The sequence below is a fragment of the Capra hircus genome, chromosome 11 (genome assembly GCF_001704415.2).
Source record: "Capra hircus breed San Clemente chromosome 11, ASM170441v1, whole genome shotgun sequence".
NCBI lineage: Eukaryota > Metazoa > Chordata > Mammalia > Artiodactyla > Bovidae > Capra > Capra hircus.
In genome coordinates this window covers 12,889,610-12,915,928 of record NC_030818.1, presented here as the reverse complement: position 1 = coordinate 12,915,928, position 26,319 = coordinate 12,889,610, and the positions used below count along the sequence as shown (strand labels likewise).

Here is a 26,319-nt window from a genome sequence, read left to right as displayed (position 1 = left end):
GCATTGTAGGGTGTTTGGCTACAGTCACGGCCTCTCGCTATGGCTCTCCTCTATACCAAAAATGTTTCCAGTGGCCAGATGTCCTGGGGTCAAAAGTCTCTGGATTGAGAACTCTCGGTCTAGCCTCACAGAGAAGCAGCAGGTTTCTGCAGGCACGGCTCTGGTTTCCCCATGAGGCGTATCTTGCTCAAGCCCCACCCTTGTCATCCTGCCTGCCTTAGCTTCTTCATCTAAACTGGGGCCAACTGCAGGACCTGCCTCAGAATCCTGCCTCAGGATTAAATGGGCCAAGTCCCGTGACAGTTTCAGCACAGTGCTTGGCTCTCAGGAGGTGCCCAGCAAAAGGTGGCTGTTACTGTATATGGTTGTCAAGGGGGCAGGTGTGGGGCAGAGGAAGGGTCTGCACAGAATGCTCAGTCCTGGAGCTTCCCCCATGGTCCCCTATGCTGGGTAGGAGGGGAGAGGCCTTCTTTGGGGAGGTAGGATGAGTCCCATTTTGGAGCCAGAAGCCGTGTGGACCTTGGTGAGAGCACTGGGCCGGGAGTCAGGATATGAGTTTCTGTCCTGGCTCCTCACCTCCCTCCCAGGCTGACCTTGGGCCCGGACTTTGCAGCTCTGAGCCTGTTTCCTTCCATCTGTGCAGTAGAGATTTAATAAAAATACCTCTTCCCCAAGGCCATTGTAAGGATCCTTGGCGATCAAGGAAGCTAAAAGTGCTTTGTCACATACAAAATCAGATACAAAAAAAGAGCTCTGTATTAGCTACCCTAAGCTAATTAAGACTGTGGGCTTCCTTGGAGAGAGAGTTTCTTTCTGGTTGCCTGATTTTTCTCCTTGGTCTGGTATGTCTTAGCTCTCCGAGCCTTGCTCTCCCTGGGCCTGGGGGTCTGGCTCCCTGGGCGGCCTCCTGCTCCCCTGCACTGCTTCTGCCTCAGGCCTCCTCCCTTTCAACCTGCAGCTGTGCCCACAGAACTCCAGCTTGGCTGCTGGGATGCTGATGGACTGGGTTCCCCCCAGAGGAGTCCTGAGTAACACTTTCTTTCCAGTCTCTTTTTGCCAAACATTACTAGGCCTCCATAACACCCCTAGTGTGAGGACTGGGACCCCGAACGATGCATAACTCCGGCCATTTCCTCCCTGGGTGGGTTGTGGCCTGTGAATCCCGCCCTTGATCAGGCCCTTTCTACCCCTTGCTCTAGGGACCGCCTCACTCACAACGATATTGTGGCCACCACCTACCTGAGTATGTCGAAGATCTCTGCCTCTGGAGGCGAGATAGAAGGTGAGTGCCCCCCTGTGCTGCCCTCTGGCCCCCGTGCTCTCCCCTGCCCCACCCCTACTGTCTTACAGCTCTAGCTTTGAGAGTTTGCAGAAAAGGGAGTCTGTAACGTCTTCGTTGCCCACTTCCCAGGAAGAAGGGCTTTGGCCGGTGAGAGAGATGGGCTTGTGTTTAGGACTGGCCTCACCGTGGAAGGTGGGTGCACCGTCAGATGGTCTAGAGAGATCCATTCCTGCAGGTGATCTTGGTGGCTGTGGCCACACCATCCACCGGGTTCTGTGTTGGCTGACTGTTTTCTAGCAGTTCCTATTCTGAAATGGCTTTCATTGGTCTGTTGGAAAGTAGTGTGTGATCATTTTGTACAATTTAAAAGAGATAATCTGAAAGAACAATATACAAATTCACTCACAGAATTATCCATCAGCCTCTCCTCCCAGAAAAGAGGTAAATATTAATATTCTGGGACCTGTTTGTGTGTATGTGTGTATATGATAAACAATGTTTTGAATAATTTTTAACTGTTTTGACAATTGGTTTTTGTCACTTGGCAATATAACATAGATGTTTATTCATGCTATTAAATATTATTCTACAATATGGTGAACGTGCCATAGACCACATTAACTAAAGGCTGAATATTTAGGTGCTTTCTAATTTTTCCATGTTATAAGGAGCTAACTTGATATTGAGTGTTTTTGTAGCTGAATCTTTATGTAATTCCTGATTTTTCTTTTGCATAAATGCCTTGAAGTGGAATTGCTGTGTCAAAAGATTTGAACATTTTAAAGCTTTTGGTGTATATAAAAATTGCCCTACTAAACGACTGGACTCATTTATACTCTAACCTCTCAAGCTTATTTTGCTACATCCTTATCAATACAAAGTAAGATAATAATGATATTTTCAAAGAACCTTGTCAATTTGTTGGGTGCATTTCATTGTTACCTTAATTTTATTTCACTGATATCTGGTAAAGTTGACCAATGTACATTTTAAAATATTTAATAATCATCTTACATTTACAAATTATATATTTTTTTACAAATTATATATATTTATATACTTTAAAATTTATTTGGGTGTAAATTGCCTATTCATGCTTTTGTCCATATTTTTGATGGTATGTTTGTCTTTTTCTCATTGTTTTTTCAGAGTTCTGTATGTATATGGAGGTTAACTTTCTCCTGTCATCTATGTTGTGAATAATTTTTGTCAATTTTATCATTTAATAGTTTTTAACTATTAAATTTAAAAGTTTTACGTAGCCAAATATATTAATCTTTTCCTTAGTGAATTAGGCAAGGGTTTAACATTACTTTTTAAAAAATTGTTCTTTGGTGATACCAACACTATATATTGAATAATCTTTTCCCTACATTTCGAAATGCCACTTTTATCCCCTACTAAATTCCTCAGTGTGTTCTTGGTCCTATTTCTTGATTTTCTATTATCTTTAATTGGTATGTCTGCTTATTATTTCTTAGGTTTTGGTATCTGGGCTGTGCTGGCTCTGTAAAATTAATTGGAAAGATTTAAAGTCTTTTCTAACATCTGGAACAGTTTATATAACATAAGAATATAGTCTTTTGAGGGTTTGAAAGAATTCACCCATAAAACCATGTGGGCTAGGTGCCCTTTCTGAGTGGGAGTCGCACTGGCTCTGAAACCTTTTCAGTTTTTCCTGTGCTCACTGGTATTTTTAGTTTGTTACTTTTACTACAATTGATTTTGATAATCTACATTTTCCTAGAAAAATATTTATTACATTGAGATCTTCTAATTTTTTTTATAGTATTGTGCAGAGCAACCTTTTTTGATTTAAACAATTCTCTCTACTTTCTTATTTCTCGTGATATGTGTTTGGATTTTCTTTTTTCTTGATTAGTCTTGTTAGACGTTTTTCTTTCTCCCTACTGTATTGAACTTTTCAAAGAAAAGTTTCTGGATTTCGATATGAGTTCTAACGGGCTTCCCAGCTGTGCAACAGTAAAGAATCCATCTGTCAATGCAGAAGACACAAGAGACTTGGGTTTGATGCCTGGGTCAGGAAGATCCTCTGCAGTGGGAAGTGTCAACCCACCCCAGTATTCTTGCTGGGAAAATTCCATGGACGGGGAGCCTGGCGGGCTATAGTTCATGGGGTCGCAAAGAGCTGGACATATCGGAATGAGTGTGCACTTTAGTTCTGATATTTTCTAACTTTTTATTCTCTCATCTTTTAAATCTTTTAACTCTCTTGAGACATATTTCACTGTTTCCTTTTTAACTTTCTAATTGTGTGCTGAGTTGCTCAGTCGTGTCTGACTCTTTGTGACCCCATGGACTATAGCCCACGAGGGTCCTCTGTCCATGAGGATTCTCCTGGCAAGAATACTGGAGTGGGTTGCCATGCCCTCCTCCAGGGGATCTTCCCAACCCAGGGATCGAACCCAGGTCTCCTGATTGTAGGTGGATTCTTTGCTGTCTGAGCCACCAGGGAAGCCCAACTTTCTAGTTAACTCGTGTTTATTTTCAGTATTTCTTATTTAAGTAATGGAAGTATGGTTTCTGCCACATATGTCGTGCTTTTGGCCTTCAGCAAATCCCAAGGTTGTACTTATCTCTATTTTTTACTTTTATTTTTTACATTTAGATATTTAATCTATTTTGAGCTTCTTTTGATGTGTTTTCTGAGAGCAGTTTGATTTGATTCCTTTATAGATAGTTTTTTTTTTTTTCTGGCTTGTAGGAATGTCTCTTTTTACTTGTAGTATAAAAAATTATTTTGATCTGTCTAGGAGCAGGACTCTTGAATTTTTTCTGAGACACAGTGAATTCTTAAATCTGAGTTGAGGAATGATTTCATCTACTCTAATATTGTTGTCTGAGCAGCTGAAGGCATGGTGTGGGGTGGGATAAGAGCTGTTCTGGAGCCAGGGAGCTCCAAGAGAGTTGTTCCAGTCTCCTCCCACCAGTCCCAACCTTGTAAGGTCCTTACAAAAATCCAGTGAGACTATAAATGTCACATTCTGGAACACCATAAACCCTAAAGCAATGTTGCTCTTTAGTATCATGATTATTGGCTTTCTGCATCCCTATTCTGACTTGTCCCCCCCATGCCAATTGTGCTTTTTACTGCTTCCCATGTGGTTTAAAATTGGCTATTGCATTTTTAGTTTCTTGTCATGCCTTCCTTTCCCTCCATCTTTCCTTATATATTTTCCTTTTCCTCTTTGTTCTCTCCCTCATTTTGTTTTGTTCCACAAAAGCTATGTCTTCCTGCACTCTACTGAGGATTCCAAATCATTTCTTGAGAGTTCAAGGCGAACCCCTCCTGAATTTTACAGATGTTGTTTCCTCCCTATTTCCCTATCCTGGTTGGCCCTCTATTTTTCCCCTCCCCTTTTATTCACTCTCACACACTCTCGCAAGATCTGGCCAGTGTTGGTGTCTTTCCACAGACAGGATGTGTGGGTCTCCATCCATCATCTTCTCAGATCTTTATCTGGAGGTCAGGTTAGCATGCCTAGTTTCTGGCAGATTCCACCTAACACTTTTGAAGTTGACCAGTCTCCTCTGGATTCTCTGAAACATTTAAAAATATATATATACAAGTAAAAAATTCTACAATGAACTTCCAGTTTCCCTCCCGATGCGTTAACCTCTAGCTGCCATGCTCATTTCATCACTGATACTTGTAATTGTTGGAATATACCAAGACTCCTTCCCAGAAGCCCCTGCTATAAGGGTTCCTCCTGCCCCAGCCCCTCCCTGTCCTGACTGTGGGAACTGCTGGTCCCAGGATGCGGCCCTCCTGTAACTGCTGTTCCGATAGTTGGATGCAGAGGGAGAAAGATGGGAAGTGAGGGCAGTGTGTCATGGAGGTGGGTGGGAGAGATGCTGTCCTAGGCTCCTCAGGGATCAGAGCTCCTGCATGGAAGGAATCTCTTTTCCAGTTTGCTGACTAGTGCTGTCCCTGCCTCTTGAGTCCAAGGGCAAATGTTGGTAGAGGCACAAAGCGCCTTTCTGACTGGTTTCCAGCAGCCACTGTTTCACGAGGCTACCGCTCTGCCTGCTGTCAGCCACCTGAGGGAGAGTTTAGATGCCTGTGTCCCCATCAGTCTTCATGTCTTGGTGGTGGTGTTGACCTTGCTCTTTTCCAGGGTCATCATGAGTATTTGAATGGGAACATGAGAAAGATATTTATTTGGTCACTAGATGGCGCTCAAGCCATGGGCAACTCATTGTGGTTCATGGACCACTGGCTCCCACAGTTTGTTTTGGACATAAATGAGAATCTTCTTGTCACCAGCTAACCAGTTTTAAATACAGTTGAATAGCTTGATCTCTGTAGCAATAAAACAGTTAGACTTATTGCTCAAACTGGAGCCGTTCTCAAGCTCTCTCTAGGCCTGGAAGGTTAGCCCTTGCCTGCCTCCCTGCCAAGCTTCTCCCACTTGTCCTGAGGCCACCTCTGAACGTCACTCCAACTTTGAGATCTTTTTGTTTTTCTCCACCCTAGGATGTTCCAGAATATCTGGGTGATGCGTGGCCCTTGCTTTTCCCACTACTCTCAAAGCTCAAACTAAACCAAACTATAAAAATGGATTCTTTCTCTATATTCTCCAGCCTCACGTTTCACCAGATTATTGAATCCAACCAGGAGTTTTTGTTTTTGTGTTTTTGTTGTTCTTTCCAGCTAGGCCAGGACCTAATGCTAGCCTCTTAAGCACTTTTGCCTGCAGGCTTACCTGGGCACACTGAAGTATTCCTTGGACCCTGTGCTCCAAAGCATTTAGTAAAAAATTTATTTATTTATTTATTTTTTAATGAGGAGTGCTTTCCTGAGAAGCCTCAGTCCTTTTGAAAGGTAGCAGGCACATGAGCCCCATGAAACCTACACAAATTCTTCTGTAACTTTGTACATATGAAAATCATGCTACATAAATAGCACTCAGGCAGTGTTTTCCACGGCTCCGAAATCCAAAGTTCGTTTCTTTTTGTCTTTGGAACATAGATGATGAGGATTTCCCAGCAGTTCTTGGTTTCTCCTCCTGCCTGGCGCTGGCTGGAGTCAGGCAGCCAAGCCGTGGGCGTGGGAGATGTGCTGAGAGGCAGAGGGAGCGGCTGGGCTGGCCGCAGGTAATGGCCTCAGATGCTCCAGGAGAAGGGGGTCCTGAGCTGGGAGGGCCTGCCCTGTACTTCCACAGGTGAGGGAGCTGGGCTGGGCTGCTCAGACCACAGGACTGGAAGCGTTCATCTGCGTTTTGTGGCCTCCCCAGCCTCTGTTCCTTGGGCTTAGGGAAAACACACCAGAACACTTGCGTTTTGGCAGAAGAGCGGTGAGGACTAAATAGAGGCTTTGTCTTGGGGGCCTTCACTGATGACTCTGCCCTTGACTTTATGAGCTGTCTGCAGACACAAGCATGATCCTCACACCTGGAGACCTGTGACCCTACCCCCGGATTAGGAGCCGTTGGCCTTAGTTGTCGGCAGGGCCCTGTCTTACTATGCCTCATTCTGTGCCTGTTAGGTTTGTGGAACAAACCAATGAATGAATGAATGAGGCAATTAGTGAAAAAGGTGTGGTTGGGAACCAGGCTGCTTGGCAGCCCCCTAGCTTGGTCCTCCCAGCCACCAGAGGCACGTGTTGTTCAGATGACCGGAGGGACTGGAGGCCAGCTGTCTCTGGGCTGGGCACTAGTTTGCAGCCAGAACGCAGAGTTGGTCTGTGGGTGGAAAGCTGTGTTTGCTTCTGTGAGGAGCACACAGGGGTCGGAACTATGACCTTGGCCTCATTAGCCCTAGATAACTGGCCAGGCCTGTTTGCAATCATTTGAAGGAGCTTAAAGTGGAATCTGTTTCCTTCCGGCGGGCCCTGGTTGTGCTCTCCTGGGGGTGCAGCTGTGCCCGGGTCGGTCCTCTGTGGTTACTGAAACTCTCCTATGACCAGAGGCCTCACTCCCCTCCTGATGAAAACCTATTCCTGTGGATATGAAAATGGCCATGAATTATGGTCTATGCCTTCTGACTCCTGCCAGCGGCATTCCTAGCTGAGGCCGGTTGTGGAGAGCTGAGGGGCTGGGTCCCAGGGCCTCGGGCGCCCATCCTCCAGGCCACCTCTGCTCACTTGGTCTGCTCTGTCCTTGTATCCACGTTCTCTCTTCTCCATGCCCTTTCTTCCTGTGTCTCCGCTCATTCTTCCTTCCTGCTGCAATGTTTTGCTCAGCTCTTGGCTCTTAATTCTGATCATGGAGCTATAGGAAAATAGCAATAGGTATTATTTCTTGAAGGAGACCAATAGGTAGAGGTGATTAGTGAATGAAAATAATTAGATATTTCACCAAACACAACCCCAGGTCAATCAGGACCCCAGACTGGGCCACACTTGGATGGTTGGAGGAGGGACGGTCAGAGTGTGGCAAGAGGCAGAACCAGAGAGGACAGTGGAAGGAGACGAGGACTGCATACTCCTTTGGGGGCGTCTTGTACTTGTCTTGAAGTTTAGTTGGAAGTCTACCAGAGCATCTCCTTCCTTGCTTCTCTTATTTCTAGACCCTCCTTACCCAGGTTTAGGGTACACCCAAGAGTAGAACTTTCAGCTAATGGACAGTGTCTGGCACTGTGCTTCATTCGAAACCGTAGGTGCCAAAAGCCTCCTGTTTCAGAACTGTGCCCAGTGCCTGCTGTTGTGAAAATGCAACATGGTGCCCTTAGTGGTAATTCTAGAAATGACCACTAGGTGGAGATCTTGCGCCTTGAAATGCCTCCACTCCATGCAGTCAACCTGCCTGTGGGGTGGAGAGCTGTGTGTGCCTAGCTCTGGCCCTTACACGTTTCCCTCATCCTTTCTTGGCATCTGTACTTTGTTTTCCCCTCTTACCTGGCTATAATATGGCAAAGCATATATATATATATATATGTATATATATATATTTTTTTTTTCCTGTGTTATTCCTTGAATGTATTGAGTCAAGTTTTCAATCGACAGACAGAACATACAGCCCTGCAGGCAGCCAGCGGCGCTCACGCTGGGGCACTGGGACTGTGTCTGGCTGAGGGGGGTGCACTGATGACTTAGTGGGTGATAAATCCACAGCTGGGCTGGCCTTGGGATCTCGGCCCACATCTGTTTCCCGTCCAGGAGCCATTCCCTTCTGTCTGTCTGCCAACTGTCCATCCACAGTGCCTCGTTCACCTAATCGGTCCTCCACCCAGCCATGCCCATCCTAACCCCTCTTCCATTTCTTTACGCTTCAGAGGAGCCTGCAGGTGTGGTCAAGCTTTCTCCAGCCACAGAACGTACGTGCTCTCACCTCTGGGATGACGAGGGAGTTGGGCCTCGAGGTTTTTACTGGAGGGGCAAGGGTGCTGGTGTGGGGAAGTGTTCCATTTGCCTGTGGTGGGCTGGAGATTCCCCACCACAATCCCCAAGCTTAACTTTGGCTGTTACCTCTCAACCACGGTGGAATATGTAAATTGCTGGGAACGCTTCAAAGGCAGTTCCCTCCCACTCTCTAACCCCCTTGCCGAATGTGCGCGGGGGCCCTGGAACTCAAATGAGTTCACTCTCTCTAGCAGGGTTGGGGGTGGAGCAGGCAGGGGGTCCATGATGAGGAAGGGGGAGTGTGAATCCTCCCAGGGACTGGGAGGAGGCCGGGGTGAGCTGAAAACTCTTGAAGTTGAAATGAGCAAGGTAAATTATAGTCAAGATGATTAGTATAAATAATTAATCATGCTCACAACAGCTCCATCAGGTCTTTCACCCTCGTCCCGAAAGCCAGAGTGTGTGCTGGGGACTGGAGGAGGAGTGATACGGGGTACAGGCTCTGGAACGGGCACGCTCCTGCCTCTAGCTGGGAATAGCTTACTGCTCAGGGATGGGCTCAAGCCCAGGGTCCCTGGAACCCACCCCCAGGGTCTGAGCACTCAGAGTCATCTCAGATAGTACCTGCTTCTGGGCCCACCTCCCACCTTTGCCATTCTGGAAACGGCCTCTTCCTCCTGGCTTTTCAGGATTCTCAGAGTTTGGCCATTGAAGGCCCGTCCTAGGAAACTTGGCTGTCAGCTGGAAAGTCATGACATTAACAAAAGAGGGCTGTCAAAAAAAAAGGATGGAAATGATGTGGAGGAAAGATTTTGTCTCATCATTAGTGTAATTCTCCAACTCTCCTCCAACTTGCTCCACTGAAAGATCCTTCTTTGCACAAAGTGGGGAAGAGGAGGAGATGCCAGGATGAGTCAAGGCTATTAAATGGTCTGTCTCAACTTCATAAGGATACAGGGGTGGAGGAGACATGTGCCCGGGGCTGCCCTGTGTGTGGGGTGACATCGAGTTGGGCCCCCTCCCTGGCGTCCAGGAGATGATGTCTCTGGTGACCAGGCTCTTGGGCCTTCTTTGTGCCTCCCCATAGGCTGGATGGCCTGAGACACAGATGGAAGGGCAGGGTGAGGAGGGGGTGAGCATGAGCTGGGAGGGCAGGGCAGTGAGCCCGAGCCCAGCTTTGCATGCCAGCTGAGTGCATGGGCTTGAAGGTGAGACCACTGGGGTCAGGCCTCTTTGCAGTCGTGTGTTCCTTTTCATCTCTCGGCCTCAGCTTCCTCATCTAGACAACGAGACTAATAAAAACAATACAAATCTCCGTGTCTTGACATGGTGAGGATTAAAGTCCCGCAGGAGAGACAGCGGTAGCTCTCATGGGGGTCACTGTCCTTTATACGTTTGTGGGGGCCGCATCCTGTGCACGTGCGAGGCGCTGAGACCGGGGATGGGCTTGGCCTGAAGGTAGCAGGGTTGAGCGCTAGACATCTCGGCTGGGCCGGCCCCTCTGATCTGCGCCTATGTCTGTGTCTCCCAGTGGACGACCATCTAGGCTTCCTCCCCACCTTCGGGCCCTGCTACATCAACCTCTATGGCAGCCCCAGGGAGTTCACTGGCTTCCCGGATCCCTATGCAGAGCTCAACACGGGCAAGGTGAGCCAGACGGGAGCCCAGATCCTGGGGCCTGCCTGGGCAGTATCTGAGGTCAGCCTGGACTCCAAGGGCCTGGCGGTGCTTGAGCAGGCCCAGGGCCAGGCAGCCACCTGCCCAGAGACCCCTTCTTCCTCCCAGACCTGTCCTGGCCCCTTCCTCCCTCCCACTCCCTTCTTTTTGCCTCTCCTTCAGGGCAAGCCTGACATCCCCTCCAACCCCCCTCCCCCAACCCTGCTAATTTTCCTGGCCCCCATGGGGCCCAGCTTCTGTCTCAGGTTTCATTCTCCCCTGGAGAGGTTGGACCTTGGTGCTGACCGTCAGGGTGGCATGGCCCGTGAACCCTCTGGACCACCGTTTCCTCATCCGCAGAGGGATGGGGTGTGGCTCAGGGCCCTGCTGGTTTCCTGGGAGATGGGTGACCTCTGGGCCAGATGAGGCTCCTTCCCTTCCCCTTCTCCCCTCCACTGCCCCTGCTCCTGGTGACCCTTCCTCCCCTCTCAGGGAGAAGGCGTGGCCTACCGAGGCCGGCTCCTGCTCTCCCTGGAGACCAAGCTGGTGGAGCGCAGTGAACAGAAAGTGGAGGCTCTCTCTGCCGATGACATCCTTCGGGTAGAGGTGAGGGGCGTGGCCCTGGGAGGGGCCAGGAGGGCAGTGGCCAAGTGGGGCTTGTGGAGGAGGGCTCAGCTCCACCCATACTCATATGCCTTCACACCTCTGGGCCTCAGAGTAACCCAGCACCTGGTCTGCCTTCCTAAGGAATGTTCAGAGGCTCAAAGAAGATAAAAAGTGAAAAGTGTTCCTGAAATGAAAGTGTTAGTTGCTCAGTCGTGTCCGACTCTTTTCAACCCTATGGACTGTAGCTTGCCAGGATCCTCTGTCTATGGGATTCTCCAGTCAAGAGTACTGGAGTGGGTAGCCATGCCCTCCTCCAGGGGATCTTCCCAACCCAGGGATCGAACCTGAGTCTCCTGCATTCCAGACAGATTCTTTATCGTCTGAGTCAAAAGAAGATAAATAGAAGTATTTTAAAGTCTAGAGCTTGATGCAAGATGAGAGGCTATTTTAAAATAGCTAACACTTATGAATCACTGTGTGTCAGACACTTTGCTGATGATGCTCCCAGCACTGAGTCCTCCCAGCACCCACCAGGTGGCTGCTCTGAGTATCCCCATTTTACAGATGACAACACTGAGGCTCAAATGTAGCAGAGCAGCAAGTGGTAGAACCAGGCCTTATTTCTAGGAGGCAGCTATATGGAGTCCTCATGAGGGTTTATACCTTCTCACCCTGTGGTCATGGTGCTGGTTTGACTTCTGGCTTGTCTACTTACCAGTTGTATCAGTTTTCCTATATGTAAAGTGGGAATAATAATTATTCTCACCTCAAAAGATTGTTGTGAGAATGAAGTTTATTCATACCAGTATGCAGTAGGTGCTCGATAAGTATTAGCTATTATCACTGTGTGCTTGACCTAATAAACCAGTCATGTAACCCCCTCTCCTCTCTGCCTTCCACAGAGAGGATCGTGAAGTCATCTTGGTTCAAGCCGGGATGTGTGGTTGGGTGCTGGCCATGCCCTCAGCCTGGTGCCTGATGCCCAGCGGGGACAATGGGGCTCACTCATCCTACGCGTTTGGCAGCCTGTGATGCTGCAGGGCTGGCCAGCGTGGTGGAGAGCCTGAGTGGTGTGGAGTGGGTGTTCTGGGTCGGGGGACATGGTGGATTACGGCCTTCAGCCCCTTCTGGAAAGGCAGAGGCAGGAGGCCAGGCTCCCCGGGGTTGTGGTGCCTCCGCTGCTGGTTTGGATTAAGGAGCTCCATGACCTTGGAGGCGCGGACCTTAGTAGAGGAACACGGCCAAACACACAGGCCTGGAATGAGTTTGCTCAGTTACTGACCAAATCTGGGCTCTGGTGCAGAGCCGGAGCACTCGCCACCCACCCGTCCAGCCAGGATTTATTGGGTGCCAGGCTCAGCCAGGGCCTCCCAGCCACATGACCCCTCCCTGCACTAATGTTCCTGTCCCTCCCCCTGGTGACCCCAAGGCTGCCCTCTCTGCCCCCAGAAGTACCTCCGGAGGCGCAAGTACTCGCTCTTTGCTGCCTTCTACTCGGCCACCATGCTGCAGGACGTCGATGACGCCGTCCAGTTCGAGGTCAGCATTGGGAACTATGGCAACAAGTTCGACACCACCTGCCTGCCGCTGGCCTCCACCACCCAGTACAGCCGGGCGGTCTTTGATGGTGAGGCTGGAGGCTACATGCATGGCAGGGGACCCAGACCTCAGAGTAGGGGGCGAGCCCTAAATCTCATCCCCTGCGGAAAGCTCCTAGAGGCCCGCCCCAAGGCACCCGTGTTCGGGGGACCCCCAGTCTGCTTCGCACTGTGCTGGCTCACTGTGCTCATCTCCAGGTGCATCCCTCCGGCTGGGATCCGTAGACTGGGCTCCTGGCACAAGCAGTGGTCAGCCTAGATCTTGGCCTTTGGCGACCACTCATTCCGTGGTGGGTGTGGGGCTTGGCGTGGAGACTTTGGAGAGTGTGGGATTCCCAGGGTCCTTCTGACAGCCCCTCAGCTTTGATGTGCTAAGGAGTCCTGATGAGAGCAGCAGCTGTCTGCTCAGTGTGTGAAGGGAACTCTTGGCACCACGTCCGGGCGCTGGGGAATACAGGTCGTGCCACAGGTGTCTTAGCGGGGGGGGCGGGTGTTTGTATTTGCCCCCACTTCGGTCCCCCCCCCCCCCCTGCTCCGGCTAAGTGCCAGGCCCTTGCGCTCTTCCAGGATGCCACTATTACTACTTACCCTGGGGCAATGTGAAGCCCGTGGTGGTGCTGTCATCTTACTGGGAGGACATCAGCCACAGAGTCGAGGCTCAGAACCAGCTTCTCAGAATTGCCGACCAGCTGGTGAGTGGAAGCTGGCACCACCCACAGCACCCCATGAATGCACCCCTCCCGCCCCGGGGGTGTCTTCAGTCCTGCCTCCACAGGGGCTAAGCCTGCAGACCTCACGATGCCTGTGGTTCCTGTGTCCTGACCAGAGCAGGCTTGCAATCCTGCCCTGCACACTGGGAAGAGAGGAGAGGGAGGGAGCCCAGCCCTGGAGGGATCATCCCTAGTCTGAGGTAGGAGATGGCACAGAGAAAGAGCTGAGAGAGCCCAAGCTGGGAGCAGAGGACAGAGCCTGCAGCCATCCATCCACCCATTCATTCATTCATCGAATGCCTTCGACTCTTAGCACAGCAAGGGTTGTGCTGGAAACATCTAGCTAGAGGGTGGACGTGAACAGGATGCTGCCCCTGTCTCCAGGGGTCAGCTTAGTAAAGGAGTAGGCAGGTTCATCCACCCCTCTCCTACAGAGGCTGGAATTTCAGTTCAGACGTTGCTCCAGGAGTCCCTAGGGCAGGGGGCTCAGAGGAGAGAGGAGGCCAGTTAGCATCAGGAAAGCAACTCAGGGTGGCGAGGGGCCGCATCCAGTGAGGGGAGTTGGGAGCTGGTTAGGATGCCCTTGCTGGGGTCCAGGGGAGTGGCTCTGGGAGGGAGCTAACCTCAGGGAGAAAATGGAAGTTGAGCTGCAAGGACTTGGTGGTCTGTTGGACTGGGGAGCAGGGGCTGTGAGGAGGGCCTCCAGTGGCTGGGAGCTGGGGAGAAGAGCAGGGCTGTGAGGTCAGGGGTGTGTCCTGTCCTGGATGTGGCTGGGGGTTACTGGTGGATGCTGGGATTTGCAGGCCTGGTGCTTGGCCAGAAAGCAGAGGAGAGTCAAAGTGGGCAGAGGGGAGAGGCCAAGGGCAGAAGGTTCTGGTGGTGGCCCCTGGCCATTTCTGTGTGCACATGGGGTGGAGGCTCACCCACGAGGTGTGTGGCCCATGAGAACGGGGGAGGCAGGTGTGCATGCTTGGGGGGCCCTCAAGGGCAGCAGGGTAGAGGGCAGGCGTTGAGAGGTTTGGACAGGTGGAGGAGGTGAGCATGGTGAGAAGGGGAGGTGGAAAGGGAAGGGGGAACAGGATTTTAGAATGTCTGGGAGTTGTCGGCCCCAGATGGGGACCACGATGACCCACACTTTCCCTGAGACCCGCAGTTCTCTGGGAGGGAGGGACCAGTCCACACCCAGGATTGGGAGAACTCAGAGTCAATTTTGTGCAAGTCCAGCACCTTCTTGGCCCTCTGTCTTCTCCCAGGCCATGCCTGGCAGAAAGGGGCTGGCTGTTCCTCCCAGGGCCTGTCTGTCTGCAGCGTGGTGGGCCCAGGGTGGAGCACAGGCTCGGGAATGCAGAAGAGGTGGGCAAGGGGGTGGGGATGGAGGGGCAAGTCCTTGGCCTGAGGCTGACCTGTCGGGCGATCTCTGTCTTCCAGTTCAGGCCTGAGGCCTGGGGCTGGAGCGCTCCCTGGAGGAGACCAGTTGCAATGGGGGCGCGAGTAGGAGTTTGGAGAGGGAAGGCCCGCTGGGCCAGGCTGTCTGAGCGCTCCCAAAGGAAGGAGAATGGGATCCAAGCCTGCTTGGGTGGTAAGGTTTGGAAAGGAGAGAGGGCGCCAGGTGGGAACTGGAGCTGCCTCCGAGGTCGCTTACCTGGGAGGCCTGGCTTGACAGGGCCGCGGAGAACCGGGAGCCCCCGGTCTGGGAATTTGGATGTTTGGTGCGGGGAACCCTGGAAAGTTCTCGAGCCATGACAGCCGCTGGCTTGTGGGGTCCGCCCTCTGCCTTCTTGGCTCTCACTGTTCTTTCCTCTTTGGTCCAGGGGCTGGGCTGTGGTGACAGGACCTGGGGATTGAGGGTCCGCCCCACGGAGACCTCCCTGACCCCTGCCTGCCCGTCCCACAGGAAGCTGGCCTGGAGCAAGTCCACTTGGCCCTGAAGGCCCAGTGCTCCGACGAGGACGTGGACTCCCTGGTGGCTCAGCTGATGGATGAGCTCATTGCAGGCTGCAGGTAGGGGGTGCCCGGCACCCACGGCGCCCTCCCCTCCTGGCTGGCCGGGCCCTTTCCCGGGAGTGTTCGTGTGTGGCGGTGAGCGATGGCACGTCTCTCCGGCCACGCTTGGCTAGCAGTCCAGCCCGTGCTGAGTCCAAAGGTGGTGGAGCCAGCGTGGGGAGTTGAAAAGGTGACATTTAGAGCAGGTCATAAATCTCCCTGCAGCAGCGGCAGCTGTGGGCCCAGGGCGGCCCGGCTCACCTGAATGGGGAGCGTTGTGTCTCTGATCCCCGACCTCTTATTTCCCTGATGGAATCTCCAGGAGGAGCTGGCTGGTGGGGGTGATGGCGCCCCTCCTCCCCCCAAGGCTGTGTTGGGGACCAGCGTTTCTGTTTAGCTTTCTATTGACACGGCTGATTGTCAGCTTCAGGAAAAGGGATCCCCAGGGGTGAAGGAGAATGGGGGTTCAGGGCCCTGGTAGAAGGAGAAGCATCTGAACCTCTCCTCCACAGCCGGGTGATTTAGGGCTCACCACCCACCTGCTCTGAACCTTGGTTTCCTCATTTCAGCCTGACATTAAGAATATTGTAACCGCTTTATAATGTCACACAAGCAAAATGCCTGGCCCTTAGGACATATTTAATAAATGATAGCTGTGATTATTATCAAGCAGAAGAAACATCGAGGAGACTTAGGTTCTCGTCCTCTTATCCACCTTTGTGGCGTTGGGCAACTTCACTTCTCTGGGCCTCAGTTTTCCCAGGTATTAAATGGACTTAATAATAGACAGCAGTCTATTTTCTTACCATGAGATTAGGTGTGAATGTATGGGAATATGTTCTACACCCTCCTCTAAACCGTCTCACCCCAGCCCCTGGCTGCCTGCTAGTGCCCCTTCTGGTCCTTTGTACCCCAGGTAGGAAGCTCACCTTTATCAGAAATGGCCCTGAGGCCTGCTGCCCAGGTGAGTCATTCACCCCTTCTCCAAACTTTCCTGAGACCTGGCAGGTTCCAAGCAAGGAACCTAAAGCATGTTACAAGGGGGCAGCTTCAGCCCTCTAGGGGGTGATGAGGCAGAAGTGAGCAAATGAAGGAAAGTGTTGGGGGCTTGAGACATGTGCCCTCGGAGCTCAGAGCAGGTGCATCTTATGAAAATCTACAGACGCTTCCTGGAGGCAGAGGTGCCCGAGGAGAACTCTGGAGGGGAGGAGTCAGCCCTTGGGGAAGGGACTTCTGGGCATGGGTGCAGGAGCCTGGGATACCTGCTGCCCCCTGGGGGTTGTGGGGGGAGCTGCAGTCCCGTTGGGACAGGCCTCAGGGGGTTGCTAAGGCAAGCCCAGAGCTGGGGGCAGCGGGGGCCCAGGGATTCCTGGGGTTCAGACACTCACTCTGGCTGCAGTGAGAGTGGTGGGCTGGGGATGGTGGTGAGGGGGGCCTGATGAGGGCATCACCCCAGGCAGGGGACTCGGGGACATGGGTGAGAGAGGGCAACGCGGACTGCAGGAGGCACTGTAGTGAGTAACAGCCTCATGGGGACCACTTTCTGTGCCAGGTGTGGTTCTGAGCATTTCACCTGCATTAACTGATCATAAGAATCTTATGAGGTGGGAAGTAGAGGGATCCACGTTTTACAGATGGGAAAACAGGCTCCGAGAGGTTAATCGCCCAGATTCACACCCTAGTAAGTGGCTGACCCCTTGCTGTGCTGCTCTGTCCTGGACAGGCTTTGATGGTGGATTGAGTGTGGGGGCCCAGGGAAGGTCCAGAATGGTCCCTTGGCTCTGGCCAGAGCAGGAGGGTGGAAAGCTGGGCCATTTCTGGAGGGGGACAGTGGGAGAAGAGCAGGTTTGGTAGAGGGGGAGGCGCTCAGGGCTGGCAGTGCTGAGCAGCGGTTGCCTGTGGGCGTCTGTGGTCTGGAGGTCGGAGGTCACTGTGAGGCTAGAGTGGGTGCCATCAGCAGGGGCAGCCGCAGAGTGCCTGGCTGTGCCCCACTGCCCGACCTGACGGCTCGGGTGTGGAGGGTGGGCCAGGGCTCTGGGTTCACCACGGTCTGCTCGTGACTCATGCGCGGTGTGGACCTTGGCAGGTCCGAGGGGCCTGACGCATCTGAGACTGGTGGGTCCCAGGCCCCTGGGCCTCTGCCCCGTTCTCCCAGTGCTCCGTTCTTGATGTACTTGGCTCAAAATGCCTCTGCCAAAGCCTGGTCCCCTTGAATCACTCTCCTGGGGATAGATGGTGGCCAGGGGCCTCGCGGAGAGCCCTGGTCTCCAGTCAGGGGCTTGTGAGGAGGGTCCCTCCCCCTCGGGAGGGCACGCATGCCTCTCTGTGGAAGGTCGGTTCCCTCAGCACCATCGGAGCCACCAGTAGCCCTGGGGCCGCAGCAAGAGAGCTCCCCTCCCCCACCCGGCTCTGTGTCGTGCATCATTGCAGCCAACAGCAGGGCACCTGGGCGCGGATTACAAGAGCCAGCTTGCCACAGATGACTGCCAGCTGCTCACCCACTGCTCCAGCCAGCCCCTGCCCACCGCTCCACCATCAAGTGCCCTTCGTTTGCGCAGATCCCTTCCTGCCGCATCTCCTGGGAGCCCCTCTCCCCGCTGTGCCAGTCCGGCCCACTCTGCTCCTTCGGCCCAGCCTTATGCTCTCATCTCCTGACCCACGGACCCATCTGCCAGCCACACCTGGGTGTCCACCAGCACATACTACTCATTTTCTGGGATCTTCCTAAGCCTGTGCCCTGCCACCTCCACTCCAGCCCTGTGGCGGCTCCCGCTGCCTTCAGGAAAAGCCAGCTCTTGTCTGACACGTGGACGTCTCTGTCTCCACTGTCTGCTCCTGGACCTCAGCAGTCTCAGCCTCCGGCCCCCGGGAGCCTCCGTGCTGGCTCACCCCCTTGCACGTGCTCCCCCTGCCTCTGAGCCTTGTCTTCCGCACAGTCTGCTTCTTCAGCCACAAGGCCCTTCCTGCTCTGCTCGGCCTGACCCGCTCCGTCGACCCTGCCAGTGCAGCTTGAGTCCTCTTCCTCCAGGAAGTACTCCAGACTTTGAGAAAGCTCAGGGGGCGGATCTAGCTTGTCTGTTCCAGGGCCTTCCTGAGGGCAGAGCTGGGCCTCATCCCTGGATCCAGCCTTTGGTCAGGACCAACAGAGCTGATCCTCCTGAGGCGTGAAATGAATGACCCAGCGCCCAGCGCATCTTTCAGGCTGGACACTCTCTCCTCCCAGGCAGCATCTCTATAAAGGCATCCACTCCATGTGGGGGCAGCCAGCCACCTCGTGGACAGCCCGGCTCTGCTCCTAGCCTGTGCTGGGCCCTGCCCTGGGCTGGCCTGTCGTTTCCAAGTCATCCAGGGTTGGTAGAGCGACTGCCCCTGCTTGGGGTTAGGGCCCTGTCATCGGCCTCCCCTTCCAGGTCTCCCTTTCTTCTGGGCCTGCCTTGGGCTTTACAGGGTGGGAAAGGGCCGAGGCACCTTGCTTGCAGCAGTTACGGGTCTCGACTGTTTCTTGGGGAGCCTGGGCTGGGCTGGTGGCCTCCATGAAAATATCCCTTTGGTGGTCTGCATGGCAGTCCCGCTCAGTTCCCGACCCAGGCTGGGAGCATAAATCACCCTGGTTGGCTCGCCTCTCCATCTCCCACTCCAGACCCGCCTGCCCCCGCCCTCAGGCCCACTCAGGCCTCCTTCCCAGCAGGCCCAGCCCAGGAGTCCGGCCCGGGCCCCCCTTCACCCTCCGAACATGCCCCTCCGCCATGCTCTGGCGAGCTGGGGATGAAGGCCGCCCCTCTCCTGGCCTGGGGCAGCCCCATCCGAGGCACCCTCGGGGCAGTAAATATTATATTACCACAGGGTGTGCAGTACGTGACCTGAGACAGGCCCCAGGGCTTAAGTTTCCTGAGATGGAGTTTGCGTACTGCTCCCCCCACCCTAAAAATTCAATTAAAAAAAATAACAGGAAAAATGTAGTGCGCCGAGGGCCTGCCAGAGTGGTGTATCTGGCGGCGGCGGTGCCGCTGCGCTCGGCGGTAATTGGTTCTGCATAGCTCGGGGAAATTGGCAGAAAAATAAATCAGCCGGGAGCCGGGAGTCGAGACACCGCGGGGAGGGAACGTGAGGTGGGGGGTGGCTGCGAGTGGTGGGAGCAGATCTGGTGAGCGAGCGGGCTTGACTGATGTCCTGTTTGCGAGTCAAGGGCTTGGCGGGGGTGGGGCGGCCCGTGCCCTGGAGCAGAAGTAATCCGGAGGAGTCCTGCCCAGTGAGAAGAGCACAGAGGCGGCCACGCCACTCTTCCGTCCTCTGTGACCCCTGTGTGCGTACTGACTGACCCTGGGCCTTGGTGTGGCCCGAAGGAGCATATAAAGGGGCGCCCAGGCGGGGAGCCCAGCCTTTGGATGGGGGTGGTCAGAGTTCTATGCCTCCAAATAGGGTTGAGTTTAAACCCAGCCCCCCTACTGGAGGCCTGGGGCCGTGTTTCTGGGACTGCATGTACCCCCACCTCCTCTCCAAAGGCTTCCCAAGGCAGAGGGTTCTGGGAGGGGTGCTGTGGGGCCGCCTTGGGTCGACCCATCTGTGCTGCTGGCTGCTGGCCTCCCCACAGCGTCTGCAGCGGCTTGTCAGGGGTCCATAAATTTCCTTCTTGAAGAAAGTGTGTGTACAACAGAATGGATTCGTTTCAGCCAAAGGCAACTTAGTGCTCAGGCCTCTGCTCTAGGAGGGTGCAGCGGGGGCAGGAGGGACTCACCGGGCCTCTGGGGGCTTGCAGTCAGTTGGGCAGAGGGGACGCACAGGCGAAAGAGGTCACAGAACTGGAGGCTGAGAGGGTAGGTTCCGGACAGGCAGCCTCAGAACAGAGAGGTACTTCAGAGCAGGAGGCACTCTGGCCAGTGTGGTTGGGGCAGGTTTCCTGGAGGAGGTAGCTGGAGGAGGCACCCAGGGCAAGTGGAGCAGCCAGCAGGAGGCTGAGGGTTTGAGGCCTGTTGTGAGTGCCTGTGCACACATGTGTACACGCGTGTGTGTGTGGCCGGGCCTGGGTGAGTGCTGGGCTCTGGCTCATCAGGCAAATCCCGTCTCTGTCTGTCATAGCCAACCCCTGGGTGATGTCCAGGAGATGCCCTCTGCCACCCACCTGGACCAGTACCTGTACCAGCTGCGTACCCGCCACCTGAGCCAGATCACCGAGGCGGCCCAGGCCCTGAAGCTCGGCCACAGTGAGCTCCCTGCCGCCCTGGAGCAGGCCGAGGACTGGCTCCTGCGGCTCCGTGCCCTGGCTGACGAGGTAGCTGCCCCTGCGATTGCCTTCCTTCCCGCCTGGGATGTCAGAGCTGGGAGGGGCAGGGGGGATGTCTGGTCCAAACTGGCTCTATTGCTGGGTAACCTTGGGCAGGTGACTTAATCTCTCTGGGCCTCCATGTCTGCCGTCATAGAAGGGATGCTGCGTGTGGTGGGGCCCAGCCCAGAATCCGGCACGTAGTAGGTGCTTGGTAAATGCCCCTGAAGAAAGAAAGTGAAGTTGCTCCGTCATGTCTGACTCTTTGCGACCCCATGGACTGTAGCCTACCATGCTCCTCCATCCATGGTATTTTCCAGGCAAGAGTATTGGAGTGGGTTGACATTTCCTTCTCCAGAGGATCTTCCCAACCCAGGGATCGAACCGGGGTCTCCCACGTTGTAGGCAGACGCTTTATCATCTGAGTCACCAGGGAAGTTCAAAATGCCCCCAAATATGCTCAATAAATGTGCTTAATAAACGCTGCCAAGGGCTTCCCAGGTGCCTCAGTGGTAAAGAGGCACTCCTGCACTGAGATGTGGGTTTGGTTTCTGGGTCAGGAAGATCCCCTGGAGGAGGGCGTGGCAACCCGCTCAAGTATTCTTGCCAGGAAAATCTCATGGACAGAGGAGCCTGGTGAGCTTCAGGCCATAGGGTCACAAAAAGTCAGACATGATTGAAGTGACTTAACACAAATGGTGCCAAAGAATGTCAGAGACAGAGCTGGGACCAGAATCTGGGGGGCCTGGCTCTAGGTCCAGTGCCAGGGCCCCCTTTCCCAGGGACCCAGCCCCATCTCCTCACCAACCTGTCTGCCTCGAGCCTGCCTCTCACAGGACCCTGTGTTTCCTGCCCGCCCGGGTGCTCTTGAGCCCCAGGCTTGAGGAGGCTGCACCTGCAGTAATGTTGTGTCTACACCTGACCCCTCTGCCCCCCGGGGTCACATGTCCCCGCCGGGTCTCCAGGGAAGCAGGCAGGCCAGAGATTTGTCTAGAATGAGGAGAAAGGCCTGCCTATATGTCATGGGTGGACACAGGTGCTGCCTGCCCTGGCCAGAGCCACGTGGGGCCCCCAGGGAGGGAGGTGGTGAGGCATGATCTCTGCAGAAGGGGTGTGCAGAGAAGGGCAGGGCTGAGTGGGGAGTCGAGGGCCCAGGAGGTAGAAGGGGTGCTCCGGAGGGGAAGCGGCCTGAAGGGTCAGTGTTGTCTCTTCCCCAAGTGGGGCCTCTAACATATGACTGGTTACCTGGGTGCCACTGTGCTGCTCAATCCCAGGATGACCCCTGGAAGTGGCTGTGGACCATCCCCTGGGGCGGGTCACAGACTGCCTTCCACGTCTTGGCCCAGACTCCGGGACCCTCAGTGCAGACTGTGCCACGGCTGGGAGTGGCTAAGGTGACCCGAGTGCTAAGGACTGTGGAGGGAATGGGAGGGAGCCGAGTGTGCTCCAGAACCCCCCAAGGGCTTGTCAGCACAGGGCCCAAGCCCCACTGATCTCTCATGTCTGGGGTGGGGCCTGAGCATCTGCATTTCCGGCAAGCTTCCCGGTGGCGCCGCAGGACCACACTTGGTGCTGTGGTTAAGGACATACGTTTAGAATCAAAAAAGCCTGGCTCCTCACCTCTTTGAGCCCGTTTCCTCGCCTGTGTTGCCTCCCGGCTGCAGGGGTAAAGTGACACGCAGGGAGACGCTAAGGGAGGGCGCCGGGCAGCAGCCCCTCCCACAAAGCACAGGCCTTGGGAGCAGACGGATTTAGCCAACTGACCACCTCTCCTGAGTGTGGCATCCGGGAGCAGTTCTCCCTAGAGGCGTGGAAGCGCTCCAGGGCCCTCCGTTTTCAGAGCCCTGTGTCAGAGGGCCCAGAAAAGGGCCAGACCCCCAAGCCCCTGCTGTTAGAGGGAGGAGGGCCCGGTGTCCTCTGGGAAGGGGCTCGCCTTCTGTGGATTCACCGCTGCTCTCAGGAGTGGGGAAGGGGGTGGCTCTTAGGTGTAATGTCGTCTCTAGGGTCAAATCAGCATTTCTCTACTCCCCAGTGGAGGGGTTTAAGAACCTGGGGCTCCAGGCAGGAGGGTCTCTTCCCAGAAAATGTGAATGCAGATCAGTGAATTCCTGGTGGGCTACTCCTGTGAGCTGGGGGCAGCCTGGCGTCCTCTCCTTGAGGGCTCATAGCTGCTGAAGATAGAGGTGCCCAGCCAGCCCTTGGGGGGTCAGGGGACACCCGAGGGCAGGGGCTTGGAGGAGAGGCCTGTGGAGGCTGGCTCACTCGTGGCGGGCAGAGGGCGCGGGCCGGGAGGCACCGTTGTCCCTACGCTGACCGCCACCCTCTCTCCAGCCCCAGAACAGCCTTCCTGACGTCGTCATCTGGATGCTGCAGGGGGACAAGCGGGTGGCCTACCAGCGGGTGCCTGCCCACGAGGTCCTCTTCTCCCGTCGCGGCTCCAGCTACTGTGGCAAGAACTGTGGAAAGCTGCAGACGATATTTCTGAAAGTGGGTTGTTTTCCCTCCAGTCGTGGTCATACTCTCTTACCCCTAGGGTGGTCCCCTTCCCTCCGGTTTCCTGTTTCCTGTCAGGCTCAGAATTTCGAGGCTCTGCTCTCTGAAGGGACCAAGGGCTTCCATAGAAAGACTTCCCTTCTCCCTTCCTCCCACAAAGTCCCTAGACCCCATGCACTTGGTCTGGAGAGCGAGTAGGTGAGAATCAGGGGGTGCTGGGAATGAATGAGGGGCTGAGCCCGGAGGCTGTGCCCCTCTCTAGCCAGCTCCCTGGTGGGGGCGGCCTCAGCCCGCAGCCCCCGTGGCCAGCCTTTAGGAGTCCTGGCACAGACCTGCCTCCACCCTCCCGAGGGTTTGGCTCCAGGTGGAGTCACACTCGGGTTGGGGTTCCTCCCTGTGTTAAGGCTGGTGTGTGGGCACTGGCTGTGCCCACGGCTCTGCTCATCGGAGGCCTGGGACCAGGTAACCCTGTCCCTTCCGTCCTTCGGTCCCCACCTCCCCTGCCCTTTCCCTTCCCACCCATCCTCGCTCCCCTACCGTCTTCTCTCAGCCTTGGGGATGGGTGACAGGGGAGTGAGCAGGTGCCTGAAGATGCCTGCTTTCTTCTCTGGGTTCATTTGGGGATACACGAACCTTGGTCAGGGTGCTATGGCTGGCTGGTCGGGACAGTTCAGGGACACCCCTCTCTGAGCTGTGGCTGCTGCGGCCCAGGTGAGGGTCTGCGTGTGGAGAGCCATCACAGGCTGCTCTGCTCGAGGAGGAGGCCTGGGGAGTAAGCCTGCCGCTCACTGCGTGGGGCTGACTCCAAATGGCTCTGCTGGCATCAGAAACTGCCTGGCCTTCAACCTTCCCTCCCCTGTCTCTTCCCATCCACACCAGAGCCTCCTTCCATCTCATCTCTTCCAGGAAGTCACTGTGCGCTAACCTTAGCCTCCAACCTCTGAGTGGCTATTGGCTGATCCATTCATGTACTGGCCAGTCATTCTCGCTGCTCTCTGAGGTGGGCAGAGGAGACAGCTTTCAAACGCATAGTGTGTGTGCACAGGTTGTAGGTTGGCTGAAATACTGTGTGGCCTTGGGCAGATTGCCCAATCTCTCTGAATGCTGTTTTGCTACCTATAGATAAAGATCAGATTGCCCTGATTACAGCATTGAGGATGGAATTAGGTAGCACAAGTCAAGGGTCTTATCGGAACTAGGTGATCAATGAATACAATTTTTTTTCTTCTCTTCTCCCCTTTTCCTTCTGGGGAGCTCTTTTCCCCCTGGGGAGAGGAGACTCCACCAGCAGCATGGCTGGAGGCCATCACAAAGCCAGGGATGATCAGAAGTCTACATGCGGGTCATTGGTGCTTCAGAGGAGAGCCGGCTTTGCCTAGAAAGAGGGCAGGGGTGTGAGGCAGTGGGCTGCCCCTCCCACCTGGGACATTTTCCTCGTGAGATCCTAACCTCCTAGCATCCTGCTTTCTTCCTCTCCCAAGCCAGCTCCTTGCCTGGTCGGGCAGATGGGAAAGGAAGTCCAGGGAGCGGCCACATCTGAACAGGATTAACCAGGGAGGGCTGTCAGGCTGCAGTGGAGGTGAGGCCGCAGGAGCGGGCCTGGTGGATGCCTGTGAACGGAATGAACATCAGGCTATGACCTCTTGGCCCTGCAGCCTCAGGGAAATGCAAACTGAAAAATTTTTCTGATCCCAAGCAAGCAAAAAAAAAAAAAAAAAAAAAAAAGATATAAGATTGTTTCTCGAAGTCTTCCCCACTGAGTTTATGAGCCCCGCCAGTAGCTCCTGAGCAAGCTCTACAAAAATGTTGGCAGCAAGCAGAGACCAAGAAAACATTGGTGTTTCTTAACTTAAACCAAAGTTGGAAAAAATGAGCACCAGCAGAGAGGGAGAGGAGCCCCAAACTAGACATTTCTTTATTTGCTGTTGCTATTTTGGGTCCAGCAGGCTGGCCCTGTCTGGGGGAGGGAAGGGGAGAGACTGGGGGCGGAAGGGGGAAGGGGGGGGTCAGGCATTCCTGCCATCTCCCTGGGGCTGGTGGTTTGGAGGGGAAAAGGCTACTAACCACCCCAGGGGAGAGGACACCGAAGCAAACAGTCATAGGGAGGTTTCCGAGGGGTGACACTTGGGGTCAGGGGCTCCTCCAGGCTTCACTGAGGATGAACCAAGACAGGGAGGCGGTGAAGGGTGAGATTGCTGATGCCCTGGCATGACCACCCCTTTCTGATCCTCTTACCTGGCCTGGGCTCCTGCTCTGGGGATCCAGGCCTCTTCTACTGGTTGGAGAGCCCTTAGCTCAGCCTCCCTTTCCTCCTCTAAACCCACCAAAGTGACTTTCTCATCTCATTCAGCTCCATGTCCCAGCGGAGACACTCTTCCAAGCTCAGGCCCATGAAGCCTGGATACTTAATGTGTTACTTCCTCTAAGGGACTGTGTGTTATTCTGAAAGTGAGGCACTTCTGTTCCTTAGGCCATATCTGACCCTTGATTTCAATCAAATGGTGAAGCAGTTGTGGAGAATAAATGTTTTATGTTGGGTTGTTGTGGTTATTCTGTTTTGGCAGAGCTTCTGAAAGTTTCAGGATAAAAAGCAGTTGAAGACCAGTGAATAGTGGTTAACATGCTGATAAGCACTTGAAAGGGTGGGGATATCAGATGATACACTAACATCCAGCCAAAAAACCCTGGAAAAAAAAAAAAAACCAAACTGAAACTGAATAGAGAGGCTTTAACCTCTCCCCTTTTCAGACCTTTTTCTCTCTTATAGAGACATGTTCTAGAACCATACTGTCCAATATGCTAGCCATATGTGGTTATTTAAATTTAAATGAAATAAAACTAAAAATTTAGTTTCTCAGTCATACCAGCTACATCTTAACTGCTCAGTTGCCACATGGAGCTGGTGCATTGAACTCTGCAAATGTAAAAAACCATTTCCACTGTAACAGAAAGTTCCACGGGACCATCCTATGCTAGGAGAGAGCAGAAGTGAGGATGTGGTGGGAGAGGGGAGAATGGGGCTCCTGGTCTCGACATGGCCTGTCTCTGCAGAGAGCACCTGGATGGGAAGAATGCAGTCTTCTCTTTTGATGGGAAGGAATCTTGGTGAGGTTTCTCAGTCATCCGTGAACTTCTGAGAAGTCTCCCAATAGGGCCCACCCTGATGGGGTGTCAGGCTGGTATGCCCAGGCCTGGAGGCCCTGCAATTTCAGACATCCTGACTCTGAAGGGGACTGTGGGTTTCTTTCCTTCTCTGGTACCCAGTATCCGATGGAAGGGGTGCCCGGAGCCCGGATGCCTGTGCAGATTCGGGTCAGGCTCTGGTTTGGACTCTCTGTGGATGAAAAGGAGTTCAACCAGTTTGCTGAGGGCAAGCTCTCCGTCTTCGCTGAAACCGTGAGTGCCTGACTGCCTGCCCATCCTGCCCC

The 26,319-nt window shown here is 54.0% G+C and overlaps 1 protein-coding gene across 23 annotated transcripts in view; it reads left to right on the top strand.

The window, feature by feature from the left end:
* The window catches only part of DYSF (dysferlin), a 225,932-nt gene that overhangs the window by 87,178 nt on the left and 112,435 nt on the right, over positions 1-26,319 (top strand). For 9 of the 23 annotated variants that reach the window (XM_018055074.1, XM_018055070.1, XM_018055068.1 and 6 more), the window contains 9 exons: positions 1,200-1,282; positions 10,117-10,232; positions 10,734-10,847; positions 12,297-12,474; positions 13,013-13,137; positions 15,050-15,156; positions 20,215-20,407; positions 22,730-22,885; positions 26,156-26,287. In XM_018055074.1, the coding sequence (XP_017910563.1) occupies positions 1,200-1,282; positions 10,117-10,232; positions 10,734-10,847; positions 12,297-12,474; positions 13,013-13,137; positions 15,050-15,156; positions 20,215-20,407; positions 22,730-22,885; positions 26,156-26,287 (1,204 nt within the window). Of the gene's footprint in view, positions 1-1,199; positions 1,283-1,690; positions 1,724-8,518; positions 8,561-10,116; positions 10,233-10,733; positions 10,848-12,296; positions 12,475-13,012; positions 13,138-15,049; positions 15,157-20,214; positions 20,408-22,729; positions 22,886-26,155; positions 26,288-26,319 lie in introns of all 23 variants that reach the window. The other 14 variants (XM_018055066.1, XM_018055062.1, XM_018055072.1 and 11 more) reach the window with 2 other exon arrangements.